This window comes from Oncorhynchus keta, chromosome 14 (genome assembly GCF_023373465.1).
Source record: "Oncorhynchus keta strain PuntledgeMale-10-30-2019 chromosome 14, Oket_V2, whole genome shotgun sequence".
Lineage (NCBI taxonomy): Eukaryota > Metazoa > Chordata > Actinopteri > Salmoniformes > Salmonidae > Oncorhynchus > Oncorhynchus keta.
Window position 1 is genome coordinate 43676240 of NC_068434.1, and position 11299 is coordinate 43687538.

The following is an 11299-nucleotide window of genomic DNA, read 5'->3' on the forward strand; positions in this document are numbered from 1 at the left end:
TCCAGGGGCAGTTAAAGGGGCCGTTTTCTGGGCCACTGTAACCCCAACACAATAGCCCTGTTGTCACTTTCCTTATGGAATTCCTCGTGTCTCGGACTCCAGTAAGCTGCTCTGGAATCTGTTCCTGCTTGCTTCCGGAGATTTGTGCGGTACTGTACTATATCTACTATATCTCTTCCCGTCTCAGGAAAAAAGCAAGATCAGCCTGTTGAGATCAAGTGAAGCCTACATCAGTCAACAGGTCTTTTAGGATTGCCTTATTCTGACCCATACTAGTCTATGTGGAAAACCAATGTACACTGGCTCTACAGGGCTGGATCAGGAAGGAGTTTCAAGAGCTCGTGACATGTTTAGAATACCAATGTGCCTACTGTTCCTTTTGATGAAAGGCCTTATTCTTTTTCTTTTTTTTCTCCAATGCACATCTTCATGTTTCTCCTGGTCAGATAGATGTTTCATTAGATACATCTGTTATTTAGGGCCAAAAGCACAGTACATCTTTGAATATCTTCCAATGTGAACAGTCTATGATGATTGAAGGCTGATTTGATGGCCGGTCACAACCAGTGTATGTGGACTGTCACCGTTGTCTTGTTGTTGCCAGATCTTATAATCTACACTGAAGAAAAAAATATAAACGCAACATGTAAAGTGTCGGTCCCATGTTTCATGAGCTGAAAGAAAAGATCCCAGAAATTGTTCGGTACGCACAAAAAAAAAAAAAAAAAAAAAAAAACGTATTTCTCTGAAATGTCGTGGGGTTATGGTATAGGCAGGCGAAAGCTAAGGACATCGAACCGAATTGCAGGTTATCGATGGCCATTAGAATGCAGGGGGAAACCGTGACGAGATCCTGAGGCCCATGTTTGTTTTTCTGTTGTTAGTATCCGTGACCAGAAGATGCATATCTGTATTCCCAGTCACGTGAAATCCATAGATTAAGGCCTAATTCATTTATCTCGATTGACTGATTCCCTGATATGGTCTGTAACTCAGTAAAATCTTTGATATTGTTGCGTTTACATTGTTCAGTATTAATCCCTTCGGCTCCAGTAATAGCATGGGGACAGTACATACAATCCCGATAGTCTTATTACGCCCGAGTACAACATATGACAAATGAAATAGCCGTTACATAACGACAGGACCAGAACTTATTTGACACAAGTAGTTTGATGTGATATTACTTATGATTAGGGGAAATTCCCCTGCATTGTTTTACAGCGCTTTTCCAGGGTGCTCGTTGAGGTTGAAGGGAGCGTTTCCTGTATTGTAAACACTAAAGCCTTTATTCTATTATAATGTTCTGTTTTAAGTTAGCTGACCATTCAGGTGAGTTGACCATTTATTTACCAATTCACGATCTTCTCTAGGAGTGTGTGTACCTGTGGTGTTTGACTCCTAAATATATCAAACTAAGGATTTGTGTTCAGTGATGTTAAAGCCATCTATTTCTCTGGGACCGTCTCTGCCCTCTGGGGTCAGGAAATTCCTCCTTCCCTGTGTAGATTTAAAAAAAAAAAAAAAAAATATCCAGGCATGCTGGGAGAAATTGGGGTTGCCCTGAACACATTCCCCATGTTCTGTTTGTCACACATGATGGAGTGGAGGGTTTACTAACATAGCTGATCCAACCCCGTGCTGACCCACAGAGCTTTACCTCTGTCTCTGGCACTGAGGCTGCCGCTCGCTCTGATGCTGTATAGGTGTCTGCGTGCGTGCGTGTGTGTGTGCGTGTGTGTGTGTGTGTGAGAGAGAGAGAGATTCAATGAGTCATTGCTCAGAGCTGTAATCTGGTAACGAGAACCAGACCAGGACTGGTTTCTCTTTAGGTACCAGATGCTAAAGAATTGCAGTCCCTTCAGAAAGTATTCATACCCTTTGACTTATTCCACTTTTGTGGTGTTAGTCTGTATTTTTAAAAATAATGTCTCACTCATCTACACACAATACCCAATCATGACAAAGTAGAAACATGTTTTTAGAAATTTTAGGAAATGTGTTGAAAATGAAATACAGAAATATCTCATTTACGTAAAGAATTCACACCCGAGTCGATACAAAAAATTCAAGCTCTGTCAAGTTGGTTGTTCATCATTGCTCGACAACCATTTTAACGTCTTGCCATAGATTTTCTTGTTAAGCAAATGTTTACTCCTGAACTTATTTAGGCTTGTCATAACAAAGGGGTTGAATGCTTATTGACTCAAGAGATTCCAGCTTTCCATTTCTTATTCATTTGTAAACATTTCTTCAAACATAATTCCACTTTTACATGATGGGTTATTGTGTGTAAGCCAGTGACGCATCTCAATTGAATCCATTTTAATCTCAGGCTGTAACACAAGAAAATGTGGGAAAAGTCGAGGGGTGTGAATACTTTCTGAAGGCTCTGTACGAAGACCATCTGCTGGCGACATACCCACTCTTTTTCATAGCATGTTATGGCCCCTTTATGTGCCCTTCACAACCATGTCTGTTCTGTTCACACTCGTTGCCTTTCGCCCTGTTCTCCTCTTCTTTTTACTCCCTCCTCCCTCCTCCCCTCTCCTCAGAGCTCTTATCAGAGCCAGAGAAGTATCTGCTGTCCGTCCAGTCACTCGTTTAGGAACTTTACAACTGCAGATTTTCCTGCAGGCACTTTTAGGGCCACTATAAATCCAGCCTGTTTAAACCCAGCCTGTTTAAACCCAGCCTGTTTATTAAACTTGCTTTTACTGAGATATGTGAGGCACAGCATTCCTCAGCTGCTTAAACTGCCCTTTGAAACATTGAAACATTGTCCCCCAAATGTATTTAGTAGGTGAGTGATGCACTCTGTGGATGGGAGTGGAAAGAGGCTTTGGCGTTGGCTGTGTTTGTCTCTTTTGATGTGTACGGAGAGAGCATAATGAACAGTACAAATGGAAGGATGTTTTGAGTTGTAGTCCATCTCTGATTGAGTGCACATTTGGTTAAATGAAACTCTATTTCACCTTCATCTAAATACTCTTCCTCCTTCTGGATATCTGACCTGTTTTACTGCACTGAGGTGAGTTTGTATTTTTAAAACTTGTATCTGGGAACATGAGTTCCATGTTCTCTCTGTTTAAAGGGAGTCCCAGAGAAAATATGCCAGGTATTAATGTACTCCTTTCCTTATCCACCACAGTTGTTTCTCGTATTGTCCCGTAGACTCAGGATCACTCCATGTGGCCAGGTCCGGGTCTGCTTTAGCCCACTCATGACAACAACATTAGGGGGAAAAGACTGGCAACCAGTCTGCTCTTCGTCCTTGTCCCCTGATATGCATCTTTTGCTTGTGTATCTGATTATCGATTTACGAGCCCATTTTTCCCATGGACGCCACGGTGCCACCGTGCGCACACGCCAGCGTTTGTCATCTTTACGAGGTGTTTTAGTGACGTGGTTACTCACGAAAGGCCCCGGTGCAGGCGGTAAAATGTATATTTTACATGGTGATGGAATACATTTGCATGTGAGAGTGGCTCTTAAAACCCCTGGCAGTAAAAGGGGGAGCAGCAAGGCAGCACTCTCTGAAAGGTCACCTTTACCACCGGCCAGTCACTGCTCGCCGGAACGATGGCTGAGGTGCAACGCCAAGGAACAGTTGTCGATACACAGACACTATTGAGCTCTAAATCACAGATAGGTGGGACATGGTGTCTGAGGAACACTCGTTCAGGAAAAGAGATGAGACTTCATTTCACAGATCCTAGTCTTTACTTGAAATGGAAGTGATTTACCCGATGTTTTCACTCAACGTTTTCACTTGTTACTTGTTCACTTTGTCCTGCCTCTGTGTGTGTCTCGTTCTCTCTCTCTCTCTCTCTCTCTCTCTCTCTCTCTCTCTCTCTCTCTCTCTCTCTCTCTCTCTCTCTCTCTCTCTCTCTCTCTCTCTCTCTCTCTCTCTCTCTCTCTCTCTCTCTCTCTCTCTCTCTCTCTCTCTCTCTCTCTCTCTCTCTGACATCAGCACTTTGTCATGTCAGACAACATTAGGATCCACAGGAACTGCATCTTTGAAGTTAAACTGGGGGAAATATACTAAGTATAGTATAGGCCCTGGCTCCAGATATGTGTGGCTGCCGTCTCAGATCTGTGTGTAAGATGAAAAGCACCAGCCTGTTGCAATATGCTCTATCATACTATGGCTCTACAGTTTCATATGGATCTCTTTCAGAATAGTACATCAGGGTTTGGTGAAAACACCCCCAGACACAAAGCGCTGAGTAGTGACCTTCATGTCTCTACATAGACTCTGGCTCACAATACAATGTGTGTGTGTGTGTGTGTGTGTGTGATGGTTGTAAATACCAAGCAGGTGTGGTGATGTCATCATGTCTTGGAAAGGGCACGGCTTTGTTTTATAAGGGACAGTGAAGAGCTCAGGATGGTACAGGGGATTGGATTGATTTATTTTGAAAAAAGACAGGCATAAATCCTCTAAGATTGTAATGATGCTGTAATTCATATTTCATGCATCACTTTGCTTTATTCTTCTCCCTTTGTGTTTGAACTTGTAATTGTATTGGGTTTTTAGTGCATCAGATCAGGTATATTCATTATTTAATAACAATGTTTTACCTTTATACATTATTTGCTATATAAATGTAATGTCCACATCATCTGTGGCAGGATCTCAAAACCACCCATGGAAATAAGCCTTTATATGGCATTTGTAAAAAATTCAAAAAGTTTTAGACTCAAACTTCTCACAAACAGAATAAATCTAAATAAATATCCTGAGTTAACTTATTTCCTTTCAATTTTTTCCAATGTGTATTAATTGGTTCTGCCTAACAGGGAAAAACAGTCAAAAAGACAGAACAGGCGTAAAAGAACAAGACCAAAACAAACCAATCATCTGAGCAGAACAACACAGGTCATTGAAATACTTTCACACACACACATCAAACAGTGGTAGTGTTACGGCTTAAATAGTTGTATTGTTGCAGCAACTAGCAATTAGCGGATGATTCAGCGCTTTGATTGGGAGCCATTTTGTGTCAAGCCTGTTTACGCTGCACACAGCGCTGCACTAAATTAGCATTAATGAAGGTAATGGCCTCCCATCACATTGACAGGCCCATTTTTTAGATCCCTCGTAATTGTAATTAAGGCCTGATTAACGAGTTTGTTGGGGGAATCGTTCTATTCTCCTCAGTACAATATAGCGCACATAATATGTTATCAAAGCAATCAAAGGCTTGTCATTTAGTTCTCTAATGAGCCTCTACAACAGGCGTTCCCAACCTAGGGGTCACCTGGGGAGGGCATGGGACCTTACTTTATTTAAGGGGTCATTTAAAAAATAAACAAATTCATGATTGTATATGCCGATCTATAATGACGTATAAATCCACAATGCTTTAGGCTAGAAACAAAGGGGTAGAGTGCCCAACAAAGACGTATCTCTGATACATGGATATCTTTGGCTTGTCTCCATGTCATTCAAAAGCTGAGCTTACGACCTTCTAAATTTGAGGAGTCAAGGAAATCAGACTTGAGAAGTAATCTTATACAATGGGTTCTATTTTCGGCTGCTGTTCAGCCAGCGTCGATGTTTGCAATTTCGACCTGGTAAAGCCGGTGTTGTGCCGAAAAGCTCCCCCCCCCCCCTGCCAGGATCCGCGCACGCACTCAATTCTTCTTTGCTGCAACTTGCTTGCTAGTTGAGATTTCTGATCACTTTAGGCTGAGTTTCATTTTATTTTTTTTTATGTCAGTTTGATCGCGGGGGGAGGCACTAGTAATGTCTGCAGTTTTCAGTTTGGCTATTTGTGTATTAGTCTAAAAATACATCTCTTTCCCAAAATTCACCATCTCTCCCATGTCTTATTCGACTAGCAGTTGTTCTGAAATGTTTATTGCTTGCCTACATTTTACTCCCTCTTTTTAATATAACACACATGCATGAATTATTCATGTGGGTTGCCTATCCTGACGTGAAGTTTGTTCTATAGAAAAGCATTTGGCTTGTATCTATCCCCATTTCCAAAGACAGCCTCTTGCTCCTCCTCACATAGGCTATTGAGATATTTCTGTCCTATAGCATCGTATCAACGGTAGGCCTAGGCTATATCTTTCTCATTGAGAACGTGCTTCACACGTACAATACAATTTACAGGAGCCTAGTATTTTCTATTTGAGGAGAAGTGTGCTGCATGAAGCCCTTTACTCGTTGACATGAATTACAACAATGACTGTCCACACTCCAAACATATTGAGGAAACACTGGATGTTTTTTTTTGCTGTCACTCGTTATTGTAGCCTATGCTATTTAATAAACTGTAAAAAAAAATAATAATAATAATAATTAAAAATCAAAAGGCATTCGCACATCTGAGCAATCTTATTTTGCCTTCTGATGAGGGCCGTGAGCTTATTAAATCTCGGTGATACGATCAAGAGCAGTGTGTGGTTTCCTTTTTCCTTCATCTTATTTAATAAACTGTACAATCAACCCACAATGGACTAGGATGAGAGTATTATTTTCCCCCCGAATTGGGAGTTGACTACAACGCAAAAGACCGTCAATAACTTACAGAATGTGTATTAAGCCATGGAATGCCTTGGTTGGCCAGTGTGTGGCCAAGCCCTCTTACATACAACTTTATTCACCAGAACACAGCCCTTTTAATAAACAGCTGTGACAATAGCAAAACTATTTCTGACGCAACCCTGGACCTATAGAGCTTACCACCGAGCACTTAGATTGTAACATTGTGTTAGGTTTGTTATAATAGAGAAGAAATGTGTGACTCTGTTGCTATCAATTGATTTATTCACCTTCTGTAAAAGATCATATTTACAGTACCAGTGAAAAGTTTGGACACACCTATTTGGGCTGCAGTTGGACTGCAAGAGTGAAGGAAAAGCAGCCAACAAGTGCTCAGCATATGTGGGAACTCCTTCAAGACTGTTTGAAAAGCATTCCAAGTGAAGCTGGTTGAGAGAATGCCTAGAGTGTGCAAAGCTATTTTCGTTTACTACATGATTCCATATGTGTTATTTCAGAGTTTTGATGTCTTCACTATATTCTACAATGTAGAAAACTGTATATTTAAATTGAGGGTTCAAATAAATTATATTATAATAATAAAACATATTTGGTAGCGGAATAACATTTGGGGAATTCGGGTCATGGATTTATTTTCCTTATTTATTGTTGTTGTTGTTATAATCATAATTTAATAGCCAACCTAAAAATGTGTTGTTTGTCTTATTAAACTACGTGGAATCATCAACATTTTCCTACGCCTCTCGAATGAAACAAAATCTATGTTTTGGTGGTGTAGATAATAATAATATCTCAATAACCAATATTAAAAAGGGAGGGGGGTGGAGTGACATTTTGCTAATGTGAAAAAGTGGGCCCTGGGGGGAAAAAGGTTGAGAACCCCTGCTCTACAACACATCAGAATCTTCACTTCTTCCTTTGCGATTCTTTTTCTAGACCAGTGGGGAGTCAAAAACCAGTCTCATAGTTTCACACTGCTGGTTTTCTTTTTTCTCTGATAGTTAGTTGGTTGAATGTCTCGGGTTGCTTCCATCATTTTTCCAGAAATCCTGGTTGAGGGATTCCGGATTTCGGCTTTTTCCCTCCTGATTCCGGGAATGTTCCAAACGGAATTTCTGGGAAACCCTGGGAATTCTGGGAAAGTCACTGGAATTTGGAAATCCAGAGATTCCACTCTCCTGGTGTCCCAGACCCTGATTAGAGGGGAAGGATGAAAACCAGCAGTGCTACGGACCAGGCAAGCACGTTTTGTGTGAGTGCATGTGTGTATTTCTTCTCATGGAAGTGTGTGTTTACACATATTTCCTTTGGACAGTGTCCTGATGCCAGAGTGAGACACCAGCAGGGTGGGTTGTGGTTAACATCCTTCACCCCTGTTGTGTCCTGAGCCCTCCTAGGCCTGCTCACTGTCAGCCAGGCTCAGCCTAGCTGTGACACCCTGCATGATGGAACCGCTGGGAAGGTGCTTGACTACTTGTTATTCCCTTGTCCTTTAGAGCATGAAGAGGACTAATTAGAAGAAGACGCTTGTCTTCCGTCTCTCCGCCCACTCTCTTTCAGTCTGTCTCTCTCTGGGAACTCTCTCTGTCTCTCTATTTCTTTCTGTGAACTCTCTTTGCCTCTCTCCTTGTCTCTCTCTCTATCTGGGAACTCTTATTTTCTTTCTCTCTCTCCTCGTCCTCTGGTTCTCTCATGAGATCATTTAGACAGACATGCTCTGCTGCTTAACCACCAGAGCCTAAAGCCTCATGTGGACTGGGCTGTCAGGCCACAACTGCCTCCTTGGCATCGAGGCTCAACCGTAAGAGAACAGACAAATGTTGTTTGATTAACGCAAATCATGAAGTCTAGTCCTCTGCCACCTCAGTCGTCAATAATATCACCAGCCGTCTTACTACAAAAAGTAACATATTGTGCCTTTAATGCGTTTTGTATTCTGTTGTTGTGTTTACAGGTGAACGAGGAGACTGTGGAGAGGCTGGTGGTGCAGTACCCTCACATCGTGTTCAGTACGGTGATGCAGGACTGCAAGAGAACCCTGGAGAGAGCCTATCAGATGGGCTGGAGCCCCAACACATCCAACGCCTCATAGCCACCGCTGTAGCCCCCCCCCTCTACGCACACACACACACACACACGCATGCGTATACATTGCCGCACACACTGACATAGGCGTGTGCACAGTCAAAGTGAAAACTCACCACATGGCCAATCATGTTTACTTCAAACATACTACTACAAACACTTAGTAATACCTTCACACTCATTTAAACAAACCGGTTGATCCACATTTTCACCTTCTGGAAAGATGTCTGTAGTTTTGGGTTGTTTTTATTTTTATAGATGTATTTTATTTTATCTATGGACCTTTTTGGATTCCATTGTAGTTCAGTCATAAGTCATAGACAAATCATACTGTACATCACTGTATACCTCTGTCTTAGGCTTGTGTATCAAAGAACTTTATTGCCCATAGTGCACTTCTTTTGACCAGAGCCCTATGTGGCTGTAGTCAAAACTAGTGCTACAGTGCATGGTGATAGGGTGTCATTTGAGGGTTGACTTTTGCTGTGCTGGCAGTTTTGTGAGCCTTACATTTCCCCCTGACTCCAGTCTGGATGCAATAGCAGACTTGCGGATATGGAGTAGCGACTGAAAACAAGGAAACATTGTTCTAAACATGTTAAAAAAACATTATACTCTGGTCTCGTTGACCATTAGGGCTACATGTTTTGATCACTGTGAAGTCAATGTCGTTTCATACTGGACGTGTTTCTACCTTTTCTGTTGGATGTTCATACGTGTGTCGTGTTTCTAAGGCCCCGAGGGTTCTCTGATCATGTGACCCGATCAGGAAAAACTCCCGGTCCAAGATATAGGCTAGTTTTTCCCTGGTGAGCTCAAATGGGCAGGGTAAACTCCCGACCTAATATGAGGTTCCCGATATGGAACTAAGCCCCATCTGATGGACCATAGCTATGTCTCCCTGATAAAATGCTACAGGTGAGAGATTCAATCCAGCTGCACGGGAGAACTGCAAGGAAATTTTGTTCCGGCTCACTAAAAATGTATATTTTCATTCCGAATCTTAATATGCTCTTGTTTCATCTAGTAAATGTCATGTCATTCACACAGTTGATGGACATTTGTGTGGCACGGGAGCAGTGTTGGATATTGGTTTGTGCAGTTCAGGTTTCATTGAATGCCATCCCTAATCATGGTTACTGTCACAGTACTCCGTGGGCTCAACATAGAAGTTGCAACCCTGGACCTATAGCAGATGATCCTAACCCTTATCCCAACCTTTAACCATCAGGGAGGTGAATCAATATCTGACTCTGGACCAGTGGTCAGGGGCAAAGTCAGCCTGTCCAGAACGGCTCAGCATGTTCCCAAGGAGTAGTTTCTCAGCACTGAACACGAGTAAATCAGAGAAACTCTCTACTTTCACTGATGGAAACCTACACTTTTAAAGTCATCCTCGTAAAATGCTATTTGTTTCTCAATGACTTATCTGGCCGAAGAAATGTTCGATACTTCAACTCTTCTGACAGAAACATTGTCTTGAAGATGTCTGTAGTTGTTCTTAATGTCAACAAAAAAAAAGGTAAGAAAACATTTTACGTAGATGGGTCTGTCTTTCTCTGATATTGTTTTTTTTTTTTTATCTTTCTCTCAGTTGAAGATGATGTTGTATACTGTACCATTAGTATGGTGTAATAATCAATGGTTTGGGATTGTGCTCGACTGTATGAGAATTTGAGTGATTTCCACAGTATGTATACTCGACTATAGGATTATACTTAGCCCACAATATTGGTTTTGTTTGAGCATATATTTTCAGAATTAGTTGTGTGGCCATGCATTTACAGTATATCTTTGTTAGCAATAGGATCTAAGATACTGGCTCAGAACGTATAATCATGCCCTTTATGGAAATAATAGGTGAGCTCTCTCTCTCTCCCTCCCTCTCTCGTTCCTCGTCTGTCAATGGTATGTTCATTAAGCAAATAACCAGGGTATTTTTCTATGGTGAAAACCAACTGGAATCATTTTTTTTAGATGCTGTCACTCGACTGTATACACTAGTAGTTTTCTGAACTTAGTATAGGAAGTAGCACTGTAATATTTTTTACAGAAACGTAGAGATTAGAGACAATTAAGAACACATCCCTTGTCAGGACTTGTTGACTTCAGATCGAGTCCTCGTTCCCCCACCAGTTTTTTGTTTGTTTTGTAATCTCAACATTAACTTTCTTTTTCTCTGCTTGATGTTGGCACTCTTGATCCCTGATTTGTTAAAGCAATCAGTAAACAACTGGATTTACATACAGATGAATAAAACACTACTACTTAAAAGCGCTCTCTCTTTCACTCTCTCTCTTTTTTGTCTCTTGTTTCTGTCATATGTTTTGCTCTCTGCTTGATAGAAGAAAGAACCAAGTGAAATGTGTAATGAGTCTTTCACTCATGCTACATGAAGTGTTCTCCTCAGCATCAAATCGGACTTTAAAATAAAGCATAACCCAAGTAGATTTTCAAATCCTGGAACTATCCACTCTGTTCATATATACAGTTGCATGCCAAGACCTAGTAGCTGTACCAGATTCATTCCTCAGAGAGTGACACCTTGATACTGTGAATATTCAGCAGTTCGCTCATATCTGAATCAACCAGTCTCTGTCTCATTGCAGGGAAACTTGTGATTTCAAGGTCAGCACTTTGTTAGCATCATAGCAGCCACGCATCTGAGATGAGGCGTCAGCTTGCCTCCCAGCA

General features: G+C 41.4%; 1 protein-coding gene across 2 annotated transcripts in view; it reads left to right on the top strand.

The window, feature by feature from the left end:
- The window catches only part of LOC118393484 (F-box/LRR-repeat protein 17-like), a 331937-nt gene extending 321055 nt beyond the window's left edge, over positions 1–10882 (top strand). For both annotated transcript variants that reach the window (XM_052461810.1, XM_052461809.1), the window contains one exon: positions 8475–10882. In XM_052461810.1, coding sequence (XP_052317770.1) covers positions 8475–8612 — 138 coding nt within the window. In that variant the 3' untranslated portion in view covers positions 8613–10882. The remainder of the gene's footprint in view (positions 1–8474) is intronic.
- Positions 10883–11299: the final 417 nt, after the last annotated feature.